This window comes from Bos javanicus, chromosome 2, assembly GCF_032452875.1.
Source record: "Bos javanicus breed banteng chromosome 2, ARS-OSU_banteng_1.0, whole genome shotgun sequence".
In the NCBI taxonomy this organism is placed as follows: Eukaryota; Metazoa; Chordata; class Mammalia; order Artiodactyla; family Bovidae; genus Bos; species Bos javanicus.
In genome coordinates, this window is record NC_083869.1 from 53,354,019 (window position 1) to 53,373,032 (window position 19,014).

The following is a 19,014-nucleotide window of genomic DNA, read 5'->3' on the forward strand; positions in this document are numbered from 1 at the left end:
TTATCCTTATTTTCCAGACAAGACGACTGAAGCCAAAAGAGATAAACAATTTGCCTAAGGCCACACAGCTAGAAAAATCAGATTCAAACTTTCAAGCTCAGGCAGTTTTACCCCAGAGTTTGCTCATAATGATAAAAAATGCGTGTGCATGTGTGTGTATGTGTGCACATGCGTATGCCTGGATAAGGGGACAATAATGATAGTGGGAAAAACTTACTTGCTATTTTATTTTTTAAAGTTTTGATCCCAAAGTAATACAACGGAAGTGTGTGATTAAACCACAATAAAATCACAAAAATATTATTATTTTTATACCTTATTAAAAGCTCTCAAGAATATTTTCTTGTCAAGATTTTGCAAACACCAGTGTCCTAAATAAGATGTTTGGTTGAGAAACAGTATAAAATGAGTAGTTTTAAATTATTTGACTCTTTTAAGAACATACTTTAACCTTGTGATTTAGGGTAATTTCATGAAGTTCTAGATATGTAATTTTCACGAGAACAATCTTGCTTAGCTGGAAGAACAATGAAAATCAGTACAAAGGATTATTATTTACTAGTATTATAATAGTGAGTATGGGCTTAAATACACTGATATTTATTTTCAAGAATATGTATTACAGATTGCATAAACTGAAAATGTGAAAATTTAGTAGTTATTAAGTTCTTGTTTGCTTCATAGAGCCTTCACTAAATCAATGTCTATGCTATTTCAGAAAAAAAAAATGAATGCATTGTATTTTTAAAGAGAGAAATAAAATGTCATTTCGTTTCAAAATCCTATCTTCGTTGCCTTCTCCAAAAATGGAATTAGTGACTGTTTAAATTAAAATAACTTAATAACTCTAAATTCATAGGATCTACTTAAATGTATGTGTATAATATGCTTAAGCAATAGGTTTAAAAGATTACATTCTAATTAACAAAGGTAACAGCTAAAACAAATACATACCAATCTGTCAATTGCATTTTTGATAGCATGGAACCAATCCAATATGATGAAGTCAATATCTGACTGCAGAAGGAACTCATTTCCTGATAAAGTTGTGATCTAAAAAAAAAAAAAAGATCAACAGGTGAGCAAACCATATAAAATGATCTATTACATTTAAAAATATATGCTTAAAAAAACACACACTTTAATACACTGAGATATTTTCTTGTATTCCAGTAATTGTCTTTCTGGGAACTGGGAGACTACGATAATTTTGAACTCCTCTCTACAAACCATTTCTTCATGTCATAACAAATACATTATCATTTCAATAATAGAACGATTAACTCAGAGTAGGTCTAAAGCTGAATTACTCCAACTCATGGAAAAGCAAGTCAGGAAGTTCGGAATAATGCAGACAGTATCCACTTAAGTCAGAATCTCAGAAAAATGCACCCGGGTGTGTCAGAATTCATTCTGCACGTTTGGCTCTTTCCTGTTTGTCTTTTTCAAATCTAATAGTATCTCTATATTTGATTTCCTTTTATGGAGTGTACTAAAACAGATTATTTACCAAAGAGCCTAATGCAGACTTTTCTAAAAGGTCATTCTAATGAGTAACATTTGGCTATTTCTACTTTCTTATCAAAAAGATCTATAGGAAAGTAATGAAGACCAATTTCCCCACAAAAAGAGTATATTAGAATATAAGTTCATTTACATATTTGGACCTCTCATGGATAGTATGTATCAGAAGAACATTCCTGTTCCAGATACTTAGGGCTGTTAAGTAGTTGGCAATATTTAGAGTACAACTATAAGTTTTTCATTAAAGGGAACCTTTTTCCCCCTGGAATTGTTAGAGAAGGATGAGACCCTATAGAAAACTTGATTTCACACATAAAGGATTACCTAGAGAAGAATTTGATTAGAGAAGGTGTGGACATGCTCTTTGTTTTAAGCTATCAATCTGAACCATGAAGATTTTCCCTTTGTATTATTGACTTTTTTGTTTCACCAAGAAGATGAACATTTCCCAACTACTGTCACGCATCAAGCAAGGCTTCAGAGGTTTAGAGGACAGACATTTCAAAATACTCAATCAGGAGGTAGTCACCTCTTCTCAGCCTTACTTCCTCTAAATGGGAGGTAAGTGCAAAAATATGGCTCAAATTCAGAAAATCACAAATTGAGGTATAAAATGCCTCTGTAATTCTATCATTAAAGTGACAATTACCCAAAACAGCTCACTCTGAAGTTTCAGTGATTTTTATGGTAACATTTAGTGACAACAATCCTGAAGTCTTAAAGAAATCTTTGTTTACACAATACAGATATATTCATTTGCACTGATATTTAGGAAAAATTATTTAGATATGCAACATTACTCAGTGCTGCAATATAATCATTCTTGGGTGAGTTGGATCCCAACTTTTTACAACAGTCAGAAAAGGAAGTATACAAAGTACATGCAATTAAGAGATGTGAAAGATTAGAAAATAAAAGGCAACTTAATTACCCACACTCGAATTTGACAGATTACCAGGGCCTATCACTTTTTTTCTTTTTTTTAATAAAATTGCATGTAAGATTCAGGATAGCTCAAAATAGCCTCCAAATAGTCCTCTGTTTTATGTATCTTGTAAAAGACAGTTAAGCTGATATTTCCTTAATTATCTGAACACCCTTGCAATGTTCTTTACTTATATAAAGTTCCAAATATTTACTTTATATAAAGTGTTGCCACAGAAATAGTAATCTAAAAATATAAGGTCACTTCTAACTAACCCAAGAAAACTAGTAATGTCCTTGACCTCTACCTTCATCCTAATCTGAATATAAATATTTTGATTATGAATGTATTACATAATATTACAATTTGCTAACATACACACAGAAATATGAATTAGCCCAAATGCAATGTACAACCTATTTTTCTGCCATTATAAATAAACTATTATCAAAATTATAAAAAGGAACACTTTCAAAGTGCTAGAAACAAACATAATTAGATTTACCATATTCTGAGGGTTTAGGAAAGAGCCAACAAGTTTCAATTTTCAGCCTAGTAAATTCAAATAGTGATTAAATATGAGTACTTCAGCAATGCATTTGCATTTTGGGTACATGCTATGCAATGCAAAGGGAATCTTTACTGCTAACACAATGAAAAGCAAAATGTATCTTAAAAGTTTCTTTGTCCAAATTTATTACTGCATTATTTGTACATAATCAGTGATTTATGAATTCATTTGGGGAAGCTGGACCAGAGAACTATGTGAATGCAATTCATTTAAAGCATACTATTAGAAAGATACAGTTGCATCCTCTCCTCTGTCTTCCCACTAATCTTTCAAGTTACTAGGCAGTCTGGAGAAGTCTGCTACTGCTCTCTACAGTTTGAATGCTTCCACTTCTTAATTACAGTCAGTAATTGACTTTGTTCTGTTCCATTCCAGTCACTCATAGGAAAGCGGTTTCAAAGTCTTTGGCTGGTAAAACACATTGAATTCAGGTTTCTCAATCTACTTTTTTTTTTTAACATTACCTCTGTAGTTCTGATAAATACTTTGCCAAATTATATTTGCACTTTGAACGATCGAATTGTCAATGCTCCTGAGAGAAAGCTATCAGTAAATGTTAGTTTTGACTAAACCTTTTGATTGAGTCTCTCCTGATGACACTATAGAGTGACATAGAGCTGATAACAATATATTAAGTCAGGCTAATATATTCTTTCTATATCATGTATGGTCTCAGTGACAGATGCTGGGACAAGGTAGATGAAGGAAGAATTTACAGAAAAGATGGTTTAGGCAAGAGCTGCTGGTCTCCACTTCACTTTAAAGCTTACTTTAGACAAGTGCCTCTTGAAATCCCTTATCTCTTCCAAGTTGTATTTTGAAGGTATATATCTTGGCACCAAAGACATCTCAATGAAATTTTCTAGCGTTAAGAATAGATGTATTTAAATACCTGTCAGGACATTTGCCTGAAACTTTTCTCACTAAATAGCGACCATCTGAATTTTTTCTGGTAAATGAATGTATACATAAACAGCCTTGTAAGTATATCCACTGGGCATCATGCAGAAGAGACAACATTCCTCAAGACTTTGGTATTAATTCAACAATAGTTTCCCCTTGGGCTAGGAACATAGCTCCATTTGTGTCCTTGTTATGGTTCCTCTGAAGATGGAGACAGGTATAACCCAGTTCCAAACTCCACTGATTAAAGACAATGAGAGAAGAATGTTTTTTAAGCCCTAATTAACAAATGGGACATTGTTATGCAAACTTAAAACTGCTTAAAGGACTTTTAATGAGAAATGCTTATGTTTAAATATTGCCCTTTTCAATTCTGTCAATTAAATTGCTCCTGTGCATTCTGTGCATTGCTCCAATGCATTCTGGCAGTCTTTCCCCTGTTAGATGCTAATTTAAATGAAGAATTAATACGTAAGATTGTATTTATATAATTAAAAATTTCCACACTTTGGTTTACCAGAATAAAAGCAAAATATTTTCAGAACTTAATGTTTTTCTGATTCAGTTCAGTTCAATCACTCAGTCATATCTGACTCTTTGTGACCCCATGGACTGCAGCACTCCAGGCCTCCCTGTCCACTACCAACTCCCAGAGTTTACTCAAACTCATGTCCTTTGAGTCGGTGATGCCATCCAACCATCTCATCCTCTGTCGTCCCCTTCTCCCACCTTCAATCTTTCCCAGCATCAAGGTCTTTTCAAATGAGTCAGTTCTTCGCATGAGGTGGCCAAAGTATTGGAGTTTCAGCTTCAGCATCAGTCCTTCCAATGAATATTCAGGACTGATCTCCTTTAGGATGGACTGGTTGGATCTCCTTGCAGTCCAAGGGACTCTCAAGAGTCTTCTCCAACACCACAGTTCAAAAGCATCAATTCTTCGGCTCTCAGCTTTCTTTATAATCCAACTCTCACATTCATACATGACCACTGGAAAAACTATAGCTTTGACTAGATGGACTTTCATTGGCAAAGTAATATCTCTGCTCTTTAATATTTAAAAAGGTGTTTAGGTAGTCATAACTTTCCTTCCAAGGAGCAAGCATCTTTTAATTTCATGGCTGCAGCACTGGAGCATCGACTGTGTGGCACTGGAGCGACTGTGAGGAGATACTCCATGTCCAAGGACAGAGAAGCCCCAGCAAGACAGTAGGTGCTGGAGTGGCAGCTGTGCAGCGCTGGAGTGACTTTGAGGAGATATCTCATGTCCAAGGGCAAAAGAGAAGCCCCAGCAAGATGGTAGGAGGGGTGAAATCACATTTAGAATCAAACCCCATACCTGCCAGAGATGCTCAGAGGGCTCAAGCAAACCTTGTGTGCACCAGGACCTAGAGACCCCACAGAGATTGAGCCAGAGCTGTGTTTCAGTGTCTCCTGAGGAGGTACGGTCAGCAGTGGACTGCCGTAGGGGCAGGGGCTCCGGGTGCAGCAGACCCAAAGTACGGCATAAGCCCTCTTGGAGGAGGTCACCATTAACCCCACCATAGAGCTACCAGAACTTACACAAGACTGGGGAAACACACTCTTGGAGGGCACAAACAGAACATTGTTTGCACCAGGACCCAGGACAAAGGAGCAGTGACCCCACAAGAGACTGACCCAGACTTGCCCGTGAATGTCCAGGAGTCTCTGGCAGAGGCATGGGTTGATGGTGGCCTGCTGCAGGGTTGGGGCCACTGAGTGCAGCAGTACCTGCAAGGAACTTTTTGAAGGAGGTCCCCATTATCTTCATTACTTCCACCATAGTTTAGTGAAGTCGCTCAGTCACGTCCAACTCTTTGCAACCCCTTGGACTGTAGCCCACCAGGCTCCTCTGCCCTTGGGGTTTTCCAAGCAAGAACACTGGAGTGGGTTGCCATTTCCTTCTCCAGGAGATCTTCCCAACCCAGGGATTGAACCCAGGTCTCCCACATTGTAGGCAGAGCTTTACAGTCTGATCGACCAGGGAAGTCATAGTTTGGCCCCAGGTAAATAGCAGGGAGGGAACACAGCCCCACCCATCAACAGAAAATTGTATTAAAGATTTACTGAGCATGGCCTCACCCATCAGAACAAGACCCAGTTTCCTCCTCTGTCAGTCTCTCCCATCAGGAAGCTTCCATACACCTCTTATCTTTCTCCATCCAAGGGCAGACAGACTGAAAACCACAATCACAGAAAATTGACCAATCTGATCACATGGATCACAGCCTTGTCTAACTCAGTGAAACTATGAGCCATGCTGTGTAGGGCCACCCAAGACAGATGGGTCATGGTGGAGAGTTCTGACAAAACGTGGTCCACTGGAGAAAGGAATAGTGAACCACTTCAGTATTCTTGTCTTGAGAATCCCATGAACAGTTTTTATGATTATAAAGCATTAAATTTGCTGTGGAGAATTTAGAAAAATTAAAGATAATGAAAAAACAAATTAAAACTATTCATAGCTCCACAGAGTAAATATTATAGAAAATTTAACTTAGTTAGTAACCAAATGTACATGATAATAATTGATGAAAAACTTTATAGATAGATAACTCATCAGCAAAATACAGTAAAATATCGTCAGCTACTTCCATTTCAGATGACTTCAAATGAATGTTGGGAGACTATCAAAAGTGCAAGAGTAAACAAGTAACGTGTGTTCCACTTTTTGATAGTAGCAGCTTTCCTACTGCAGAATAAATCCCCCAAAGAATCCTTAGTTCAGGAGAATTAGAGGATGTGTTTCTCACTGAACATCCCCCTAATCAACAACAAGGCCTGATTAAACATCTGTTAAGTGAATGGCACATTGTTAGAAGCTAAGGATACACAAGCTCCACCCTCAAGAGCTCACAATCTGTTCAGACCGATAGGACATAAGAGTATAGAGATAAATAACAATAGAAATGGCTTATACTAAGTCCCAAAGTGAGTAGAACAATGTTCATGTCAAGATTTCCGAGGAGGGAATAATTACTGCAGACACATTTACATCATGGAATTATCCATAAACTGTTGGTCATGATAAGTTATTCTTTAAGGTTGATTGTATCAGAACTTTAGTCTATTAAGGATATGAATACTACCACTTGGTATGCAAAGTGATATCAGTTTTAATGATCTCAAAGCACATAATAAACATTTTTCAAATGCAGCTTTCTTCCACTATCATAAAGTAATTTTGCAAATGAAGAAAATGAAGCAAATGAGGAAAATGAAAATGCCATTCTATCCAATTGGCATCATTTTAAATGATTGAATCAAGAGATTACAAAGATCTTGGTTTCTAGTTCACTAGTCTTCAGCAAACTGTTGTATACCATCAAGGACTGTGCAAATGAGAAAAGGACCATAAAGGTTTGGTTTCAGTTGTGAAATGCAGACTACAGACCTTAGACTAAAGTTGCTTCTTTACTGTCATGTTAAAGATAGCACAATTTTAAAAGATCCACCAATATTCTTACTCAGATGCTTTCTTTTTTTCCCTCAAGGACAGCCACTATCCTACTATGAAAGTGCATTGCCCGTGTGCTCAGTGGTGTCCAACTCTTTTGACACTCCACTGACTGTAGCCTGCCAGGCTCCTCTGTCCATGGGATTCTCCAGGCAAGAATACAAGAGTTGGTTGTCTTCCTTCTCCAGAGGATCTTCCCACCCCAGGGATGAACCTGCTTCTTCTGCACTGTTAAGTGCATTCTTACCACTGAGCAACCAGGGAAGCCCAAAACATAGTTGGGTTATCCAATAAACTCCTTGACATCCTAGAAAAGACTAAAACAATCCTATGTTTGAATTAAATGTCTTTCACATTTTGCTTAGGATCAAATCTGGTTATGAGCCTAAGGAAGGTTTACTCCATGTTAATAAAGTTGAAACTGTATATAGGAAATGCATTCTAAAGTATTCCAGATATACAAAGAGTTTTGAAAAATGTTAAATGATATGGCTACCTACAAATAGGTAGATTACCCATTTAAGAGGAATAGAATTTAATTATGTCAAGTATAGTAAATTCATTTGAAGTGAACATAAATTATTTTTTGTTAATTTTGGTTGTATCTTTAATTCTAACAGCATAAGAAATACATATACCTTGGTCACATCATAGTGAAATTGAAGTAACTAAATTGAAGTAACAATGACTTTTAAAAAACCCTCAGATTAGCATTTTTTTTTTTTTCATCTTGCATTACACTCCACATTTGATATGGAGGTTGTCATGGTTATACTTATAGTTAAATTACTTGGTCTCAAAGGTGTTTATGACCACTCAAGAAATTACATTATCAAGCTGTATGTCTGTCTCAAATTACAGTCTGGTTTGAGTAACTCCTAACATTTTTCTTAACATGTCGAGCAAAGTTAACACAAAACAAAGGGTAAAATATCATTTAGAAGTAAAAGGTCTTCCATTTGTCTTTCCAAAAATGTTACTTGTTAAAACATTTTGTGAGAAAGTATCTGCCTTGTGTTCCCAATGTTGCTAGATGTTAAGTAAATATATGCTGATTATAAAAAAAAAAAGTTGCTTTGGCAACTCTCTTATTAAAATGCATTTGTAACCCCCATCTGTCATGAAAGTTTTGAAAAGTTTGTTTACTTTGGATAGCAGCCTTATCCAGGGTTGCCCCAGCAAACAATGATAGCAGTCTTCAGAAGTCGTGTGAGGAACAAGCCACTAGGGATCCATTTTTGTTTTAATTGGCACACACAAACACTTTTCTGGTCTGTCAAGAAGATCAAACTAATATGCATGGAGGGTGTTATATTCGCAGCTTTGGGGACCAGTAAAGCTCCCTTTATTTAAGTAATTTAAATGATAGACTGCAAAAACTTTGCAAGTCAGAAAAATGCTTTATACTTTCTTAGGGAATATTTGTTTTAAGCAACGGAAAATGTTCTACATATCTAAAGATGTTGAACCTTATGTTATAATTACCCTGTTTCTTCTGACTCTGAGAAATATTCTAAAATCCACATGCTACTAAATAAGCCTGGTTATCAATGGATCCTGCATCTCCACAACTGCCCCTGTGTTAACAAATATGTGTTCACTAGTTTCCAGATGTGTATTGGTTATGTTTTCAATGTGTTTGGGGTTGATTGATTTGCATGTCCATTTACTGGAACCCTCAGCAGTGTCATCATATAAAAATAGACTGCTCATGTAAGCAATTTCTTTTATAATAGAAGGTAAACAAATGTTGGGCAATATATACAACAGATCTTAAGTGTGTTCCAAAATCTAAGGTTTAAGGCCAAACTTTCAAGAAACAGTGCTTTTTAACTGAAATTGAGCTGTACCACTGATACCCAAATAATTTGGTCCATGCATTCTTGCAATACAGATTTATTTGTTCTGCATAATAAAACTGGTTCTACAGTGAACATTCACACCGAGTCATTTGCCCATACTACCTTTCTGTTTATTAATGAAATACCCAAACCCGAATACAGAAAAGAAAAAAAAAAAACTTGTGTTCCTTCTTTTGTCTGTAATAAAATATTTTAACACTGACAAACAGTCTTCTCAATATTCATGAAAGAATACTATCCAAGTAATTAGTAGATAGTTTAGCAGTTTCTATAGTTTTGCAGTCAGCTACACCAAAAGTTTTGCCTGTGGTGCTCATATGAAAAACGACTGAAAAAGTGACTAATCGAAGCAGTTGGTGTATAAAGATATCAGCTTAGAGTTTTATTGCTGTTAACGTTAATTTTTAAACTTGGGGGAATAACTGCCTCTAGATAAACGCATCATCTCAGGGCTCCTGTTTGCTGGTGCCCACCACTCAATTAATCACTGCCAACCACACATCAGCTGCTAGCCTGATCTATGTTCACTGTGCAAAATTACTCACTTAGTCACGTGACTAATGAGTCACTTGGGCATTTGCTGCCCCCACCATTTCCTAATTGGAATGGTTTTTACTATTTCTGCATTTATTTAAGCAATGCCCAATGTAAAGATTTTAACAAATATAAAAGTATAACTTAAACACAACATTTCCCTTTCCCAAGGCATACTGGATGGTTGCCTATCTATCAATTTTTTTTTTTGACTCTTGGATAAACATTATATATGTGTTTATATTTTAATGAAAATGTCATGTATACTGAAGTATAATTTTAGCATTTATCTATACTACCATCATTTTCACATGGATTTAAGAGCTTTTGTCTCTCTACAATCTCGTTTCCCCTTCCAATCCATGTTCTATACTGTAGCCATAGTGATCTCTCTGAAATTTGGATCTCATCATCCCATTTCTCTTGAAATAGAAAATGGCAACCTATTCCAGTATTCTTGTGCAGAAAATCCCATGGACAGAGAAGACTGGTGGGCTACAGTCCCAAATAACCAATTCCTATACCTGATAATCTGAGATTCCCCACAGCTGTTACACTGCAGTGTAAATCCTTTCATTCGGGCTGCCAGACCCTGTGTGCTCTGCCACCTACCTGCTCTGGAGCCCCTGTTCCACACTTTCCCCTGCATCTCTATAATCCAGCCATACTGATATTTTTCCTTGTCTAGCTGTTCCATACTAATTCTCATTTCTTCCCTCAGAGCAGGTTGTTTCCTTTCTGAAGAACCCTCTATGATATTATTCAAATCAATTTAGATGTCACCTTTTCAGGAAAGGGTTCTCTGAAATAGATGTTCCTGCTACATGCATCTATGAATCCTGTTTCATCACAGGGCAAAATGGTCTGCATTGCAATTCCCTGTTGATTTCTCTGTTCCCTCCACTACACTGTCATCACTTAGAAGCCAAGAGTAACTGTCTACCCAGGATGTAGCCATACAACCCACAACCAAGGGGCACTAAGTAAATAGCATATAGGTAAACTTTATCAACCTTATACATTTCAGTGAATGCATTATATCCTATTGTTTGATATGCCATAGCATTTAGCTCTTCCTCAATTTTAATAAAATTTTGAAAGTTACAATACCATTGTGTACTTTCAGGCAATGTGTAAGTGCTTATTTTGAGATCTACTGATGACACCTTTTTATCAGAGTAGAGTAGGCAATCCATTTTGAAGATTGGGAGCAACACACTGACACTCTTCTCCCATCAGTCAACAAGCCCTAGACTTCAGATAAAAGGATTAAATATGGAGGGAGTCAGGGAGCACCAAGACTGGTTCTGTACTTAAATGCATATTGCTAGAATAGAATGTTCTTGATTATATTCCAAAGCATGTGTTTTGCAGGGGTAATCTATACTAGAATATCCATGAACCTCACCCTATGTATTGATCTTTCTAATTGAGTGTTGACAATATGGGAAATTGGACACAGTTTAAGATTTTCAAGAGTTAATGCTAAGGTCAATGGGTCAAGTCTTTAGAGAACCTCAGTGATGCAAAGTTGCTGGTTCTGCACTGTTGCAGCCATTATGTTCAGTAAAGTGTTATTAATATTAATAAACAAACTATAGGAGGTCAGGGGGCAGTGGTTATGTTACCAATACTTGTATTTAGAAGTATTAGTTAATTTAAGATACAGTGACTTAAGCAGAAACAGGTATTGTTGCCCCTAGTTTATTACATACACATGTCTTCTGTTAATAAGTGCTGAGACTGCACAACAAGAATAAAAGATGTTGAAGTATGTGTCTTTATGCAATTGTAACATATTTGGCCATGATTATGAGTGTTTATAAAACATTCAAGAGTTGTTCCATGTCTACTTACATTAATGAGAACACCTGTTAATGTTAGTGCTGTACAGACTTATTTGCATTAGATTCAGGTTTTTGCATACTGTACATCACTTTTTGAAACAATTAGGTGCTTATAGAGAAATATAGCTGAGCAAAAACAGCAGCTTGAATGCCTTCCGGCTCAAGACAATTCAACTCCAGGTTTCAATGAAAAACAGAAATCTGCTGAATTACAAGACTGCCAGTTAGAAGTGAATGTAGGTGTATTTTATATTTTTTACATTCAGAGAACAGAAGATACATATAAAAATCTGTGCTTTAATCTTCAAGTAAAATTACAGCCAACTGAGATAGCTTCCAGACAAAGATGCCAACCAGTAAGAGATGGCAATGCCATCACAATGACGATTCCCCATCATCTTGCTGCTGCTGCTTAGTCACTCAGTCGTGTCCGACTCTTTGTGACCCCATGGACTGTAGCCACCAGGCTCCTCTGTCTATGGGATTCTCGAGGCAAGAATACTGGAGTGGGTTGCCATTGGGTACATTCCAAAAGACAGCATTTTTACCAGTCTGAGAAAGCTGGACAATTCCCATGGGGCTTTTGACTGAATGAGAAAATGTACAGACTATTGCTCACCTTGCTTTGTTTATAACCCTTTGCCATGGAGCCCTTTCTACGTAATAACATAACTAAAAGGAGGGAAGGAGATAAGGACCCCCTCTGAGTCAGTCATTTCCGGGCTGCTGGTCCCAGCACAACAAAAACCTACCAACGTAGAAGCCAGTGAGTCTGCCTTATTCATAATTCAGAAAAACAGTTGCAACTATGGTAGGTCCCACTCTGTCTGCCACTTCTCATAGGATGTTAAAACTTCTGCGATTTAAATATTTTCAGTTATTGAAAAGGGAGCACTTGCACAAATCTGTAGATTCACAGCCTCTATTATCATCATTATATTTAAGAGGTGCAATATTTACATCAAAATGACTCACTTGGTGATATATGCTAAAGATAAATGTGTATTTATGATCTGAAGAAGTGTGATGTATAACTATTTTGTCAGACATAAACAGAGTGCCTCTGTGCTGTTCTAGGGAACTCCGATTATCCAGGGCACAGATGAGCTATTCTCACAGAATTAATGCCACTTTGACCTGGGAAATGAGGGAACTGAGAATTACCCTGGGAGAATGTGTAGATCACAAGAAAATGGTATCTGTTTCCTTGTCTAACATCACACTACATGGTCTTGGCAGAATAACAAATATTCAGTGAGGATTTGGGGATCAAACTATTGAATTTTTATTGTCTGGAACACAAAGTTCCTAATTTAAGAAATAAAGTTAACACTATAGCAAAACCTTACTTTTTGGTTTCTGAAAATTTTCAAATTGCATATAACCAAGATCTTGACAGATATCCTGTATGAAATGGTATAATTATCCGTTAAGAACAATCAACTAAGCACATATATAAGTAGGAAGTTCATGAATGAGGAGAAATTTCTCTTTACCCATGAATTTTAGGTTTAAATAAGTTGAAAATAGTGAAACTTTCCTTGAAAACAAGCAAAAGTGATAATTCTGTTTTTGGGAGAAAAACCCATTCCAAAGGGTTGTCTTTAAACAAACTTGTAAAAGTATTTTACATTTCTAAAACTATAATTTAGTGGCATAATGCCTTTATAATACAATAGTATGTATATCATTTGATGTTACTTTTAAAAAATAAACTACTCATAACTTTATAATAGACAATGGCATCTGTCAATTGAACAATAGGCCAGTAATGGAGACATTTGACATTTGGAATGACATTTATTACTTATGATACCTGCGTGCAGAAAACTTTAACATGCCTTAATTTCCAGAACAAAACTATATTTGTGTTAGAAATAGTACCATTTTAAAATGCTAGATTTTTAAAAAATATATTTGTTGCTTTATCAGTAGAGTGACTATATAAATATTTGCCTAAACTGTGCCAATTTTGAAGGCAAAAGAAGCACTATTAGTAGTTATACCAGGAGAATAGGTCCACATACTTTGTGTATATTGGGGCTTATATAACCCTATTCATTACATACAACACTAGGTGCCATGTAGCAACCATTGATCATTAGATGCCTGGTGACTATCTATCAGGATTCAAGTCTAGGGATGATGAAAATATTCCAAAAGAGCTAGCATAAGCCTTGTTTTAAGCATATATATAATCTAGGATGACAAAATCAACATGGAAAAACAACTAGAAAAAATAATTATGCTATAAGATGGGACATATGCACTAATTTTTAAGGAACAAATCAAAGGTTCTCTAAGGGTAAACTTGCATCCTCAGGGAAGATAGAGAAGGTTCTTGCAAGGACAGCTGAGATTGAGTAAAAGAAGTGGAGGAAGAGAATGACACAGGTGACCAGAGCAGTGTGTATAAGGGCTTAGAGGCAGGATAGAAGATGGCATCTCTAAAGGACATTAAGAATCTGTTTCTAAGTTCTCTTTTTGGGCTATTCTTCCTTCACCCATTCTTTAAATGGAGGTGTTTGTCAGTATTGTCTCGTAAGCCATGATTCTCACTTAGGGACATACTCCTGAATGATGTTACCTACTTTGTTATCTTTTTTTAAATCAGAGTTATAAACTGATGAATCCTTACTCACTGTCTCTATTTCAGACATCTTCCTTAGTATAATTTCAATTCAAACCATTCTTATTCCCTGCCTTATCTTCCTATAAGATCAGACAGGTGATCCATCCAACGCATGTCTGTCAACCATCATTTAAAAGTCACTGACTTGATCCACATTGTCCTCAAGATAAAACTCACATTCTTTTATATGGATTATCAAGCAGTTCATGATGTCCCTTTCTGTCTGTCTAATATTTCTCTTCAAATCCTCTACATCTTAACTGCATAACTTTGAGCAAGTTACTTAGATTCTTTGTGTTTCAATATCCTCACCTATAAACTGTGGAAAATGTTAATATGTACCTCACAGGATCATTGTGTAGGGTATATAAAATGTAATTCAGGAAAAGAATTTAATATAGTAGCTGTCACATACTAAACTCTTAAATTATAGTTATTATTTGATTGATTGAGTCATTGACTGTCTCTTGGATTTTTGCAAACTCCTCTTCTTTATTCATTGGAAATGGCAACCCACTCCAGTGTTCTTGCCTGGAGAATCCCAGGGATGGGGGAGCCTGGTGGGCTGCCATCTACGGGGTCGCACAGAGTCGGATATGACTGAAGCGACTTAGCAGCAGCAGCTTCTTTATTTAGGAAGCTATTCAGACATCACCTATTTAGGAAAGGCTCTTCCAATCTCTAAAGGTAAAAAAGGAAGTGTCCCTCCAGTAACCTGAACTTACTGCACCATGGAGCTGACCTCACTATTACAATTACCTAATTTCTTGTTCTACCCTTGCTACACTTCACAAAGTGAAGATGACAAAGACCACGTGTCTCCAGCACAGAGCCAAGCACCACAGGCTCTCAAAAAGGTTATGGAATGAATGATGGTTCAGTTAACTTAGGTTACTACTTTAGAGTTGTGGTATACAGATAACAAGAGGCCTTAAATTTTAGAAAATGTAAGTTTGATTTGACACATTAGGCAGTGGGAATCATAGCACTAGATCTCTGAGTAGATATATAAGTAGAACCATACCATAGTTTCAGAGAGTAGGGGCATCCTCTTAAAGATGGATCTGTATTGCAACTTTCCTAACTGTCAACATGGCACTGTCTTCTATATTTGCGACAAGGCTCTTCAGAAAGGTGTAAAGTGCCTCCCTCTTCTATAGTCTCCTAGACTTTCCAAGACACTTGTTGGTTTTTGGCATTTTGTCCTTTCTTTCCACAGAGGTCAAGCAGCTTGTTTCTCTGCCTTTGGTTTTAGATGCTAAGCTTTGGTGATGCTTGGCATTGGATTTAGACCTTGAGCTCACTCCTGGGGGGCTTGACATGATCTCAGTCTCTGATAATTTAGAATGTGCATGTGTGTGTTCAGTCACTAAGTTGTGTCCTACTCTTTGCGACCCCATGGACTGCAGCCCACCAGGCTCCTCTGTCCATGGGATTTTCCAGACAAGAATTCCTCCTGCAGAGGATTTTCCCAACCCAGGGATCAAATCTGTGTTTTCTGAGCCTCTTGCGTTGGCAGGCAGATTCTTTACCACTGAGCCACTCAGGAACCCAATTTAGAATGTACCCAATCTCAATATCCTGTCTTTGTTGAAACTCAGTTTCATACCTTTACCCTTATCTTGTTTCTTGGCTTCTGATTCCCTATTCTGATGGCTTACATTGTGCACCAGATCCTCTCAGCTGGTGCAAGTGCTTTTTGCCAGTCTCCTTTTCAGGAATTAGAGCTCTGCTGAGCATCTCCTTGATCCTGACTGCCTCCCTTCCTTAATTCCACCTTCCACCTGCCTCATCTACCTTAATTATAAGACATGTAATCAGTAATAATCTGTATTTGCATTCAAGGCATATGGTCATATGAGTACCCCAAAATGAGCCATTTCTGTGAGTTCATTGATTATCCAATTGGCCTATTAAATATTCTTGTTATTTCAGGTTGGAACTCACACTCTGACTCTAACAGCTTGGAATGTATTCTGTTTACTTACTGTTTCATTCTGTATTCTGTCCAGCAGACACACTTCCTTCCAATACTATCAGCTCAAACTTTTCCCTAACACCTCTCTCAAACTGATGCCTACTTCATCAAGATGGCTCTATTGCCATTAACTGGATTACTGCTAATCCTAAGAAATAGTCTCCATCCCTGAATAAATTATAGCTAAGAATCATCAATATAGTGAGTTCCTCCCTCAATTGTTGTGGATCACAGTGAACTATCGTGAGATTTATCATTTTCTAGGATACTGAGGGACAGGACATTAAGAAAATTTTCCCATCATTGGACCAGTGTCTATCTGGCTTGCAACTTGCTACTATTGATGAATAGTTCATTGTATTAGATCTACATCTTACTAAGTTACATCCACAAATTTTCTAAATACGTTTGAGTTATACATTTATCCATAGCTTGTGAATATATCTGAAAGCTGATGAGGGAGACCTTAAGGGAATAATTTATTTCCAAAGTTAAAAGGAGCCACTGCCCAGGAGGTATATTCTGGTCAAAGATTTAAAACTTGTTTGGCCACAGTGCATGGTAAGACATCTATTTTACATTGGCAGATGAGTGGTATCTTCCTTTATTCACTCTCTCTGTTTTTCTCCTTCTTAGAGGTACACTCACAATTCTTTTAATCTATTTATCCACATACCCATTATTTTGTATAAAATATCCAATAAACATATTACTTATATATGTATATGTTTGTGTGACACAGAATTGAAACAAAAGTTTCATGAAATAATAATACTTCCTCTTACTATACATAATGTAGCCTGATATTTTTATTCTGTTCTATTCATCCTTTAATTGATTTCATTAAAAAATATAGCCCCAACTCACTAAATTGATTTCAAGACCCACTAAAAGGTCTTGAATTCTATTTGAAAAACACTGGACTGGGGCACCGGGTTTAGGGACTAATGAAAACTCCAGTCCCCAAGTCCTGCTTCTTAGCTTTCTCTCTCTTTCTTCTGGTTTATAAGATGTTTCGAAATGTTTCCAAATATTATTTAACAGTTAGGTTTTTAAGCCTACAGAAAGACTCCAGAATATTTGTCACATATTATGACAATTAGGCTTCGCTGATCAATAACCCTGTATGGGGGATTCTGTTCTGATAAGTCATTTCCTGCTATTTGAAAATAGAATTAGGATGTGGTTCTTTGGAATTTGGCTTAAACCCTGGCTTTTCTAAATATACCTTAAAGCATTAGTTTCTTTATAAAAGAGGAAACAAAGACTTGAGGGTAATGTGCTGTTTGGAATACATTTGAGATAGCTCACCATGATCTGAAGAGGGAAAAACCAAAGATGTTAAAAGCCTGGCAAGCTATCAGAGGCAGAGATGGCAGCTATTTGTTTTTAAGTCCCTTGTATCGAAACAATGAGTGCACTCCACGTTGCATCCTGCAGCACCATGATACAAGGTCTGGGAGTAGTTATTAGCATGTGTCTGTGTGATGGGAGAGAGAAAGCTAAACATTTTAATAGTGTTATGGCCTCTCCTTCTCAAGTTCCCATTAATGCAAATACAGCACATGTGGTTTAAGTCCCAAGAGCCTTGTAGGACACAAATCACAGATGTGGAATAAACATTATCTGAGAATATGACTCCATGGTCTTCTCTTTGCCATCAACAGATACCCTTATGCTCCCATGATGTCAGGCAGATACCTGATATGCTGTCTTGAGGAAAATCACAGAAAGTCAGTGTTCTCAAAGGGCCCACAATGGCAAGATTTGAAAGCAAACTCCAAAAACTTTTCAGTAAATTTCGGCAGAGGCTCAGACTACATCAAGACTTTCAGAGAACATTCACCACTGTGATAACTAAATATAATGAAACTAACTTATACTTTATACATCAAAATTACCAGAGACTTATTCTCTGTGTGGGATAGAGTGTTCCTATAATGCAAGTCAGACAATACAATGGCAGAAGGATAACAGAATAGAGCTGGTGTATTTCAGATAGTCAGTAAATCTTCCCCCAGCCATGCGGAGCCATTCTTCTGTGCCATCTCCAACAAGACTATGATTCCAGAAGATAGCAGTTCTGAGATCACTTTTCCTTTTTCTGTGTTCCATTCTTTCCTCATGACATTCTTTCCCCAAATTCTCAGCCTCAACAAATGAGTAAACTGACTTTCTTCTACGTAACTCATTATCATGACTATATTTTAAAATTGCCACTACATTTGAAAAGTTTGGCAATCTCCTTATATATTGATGAACTGTATTTCCCATAAGTGAGACTTCAGTATCCATATGCTGACTTGACCTTAAAACTTATATTGGCAATATTGTCAATTGCCATGTCGTGTGATTCTAGGAGTGTTAAGAAGCCTCCTTGGATGACAAATTCCCTAAACCTACTGTCTCAGGATTGGAATTTTAATGATTAGGTTATTAAATGAAGCTTCTTAGACAGCTAAATGGAGAGACTATTTTTTATATCAATATAATTTTTTTTCAGATGTCAGTATATCACTTTTCCTGAGAAAATATATTAAAACAGAAGATTTCTGATTATAAATACAACATATGAACATTCTAAAAAACAAAATGAGAAATAAGTAAAATGAAAAATAAAACCACCTCTAATCACATTGCACAAAGACAGCCCTCTTAATATTTAATACATTTCTTTTAGATTTTTCAATGTATGCATATAAAATATGTGTATATAATAGGTTGCATTAGAGTATTGTTTTACTTTTTTAATGTTATAAGGGT

At 36.5% G+C, this 19,014-nt stretch overlaps 1 protein-coding gene across 2 annotated transcripts in view; it reads right to left on the reverse strand.

Annotated features, from left to right (window-relative positions):
* Positions 1–19,014, reverse strand: part of ARHGAP15 (Rho GTPase activating protein 15) — a 701,521-nt gene that overhangs the window by 347,268 nt on the left and 335,239 nt on the right. For both annotated transcript variants that reach the window (XM_061438774.1, XM_061438765.1), the window contains one exon: positions 955–1,053. In XM_061438774.1, the coding sequence (XP_061294758.1) occupies positions 955–1,053 (99 nt within the window). The remainder of the gene's footprint in view (positions 1–954; positions 1,054–19,014) is intronic.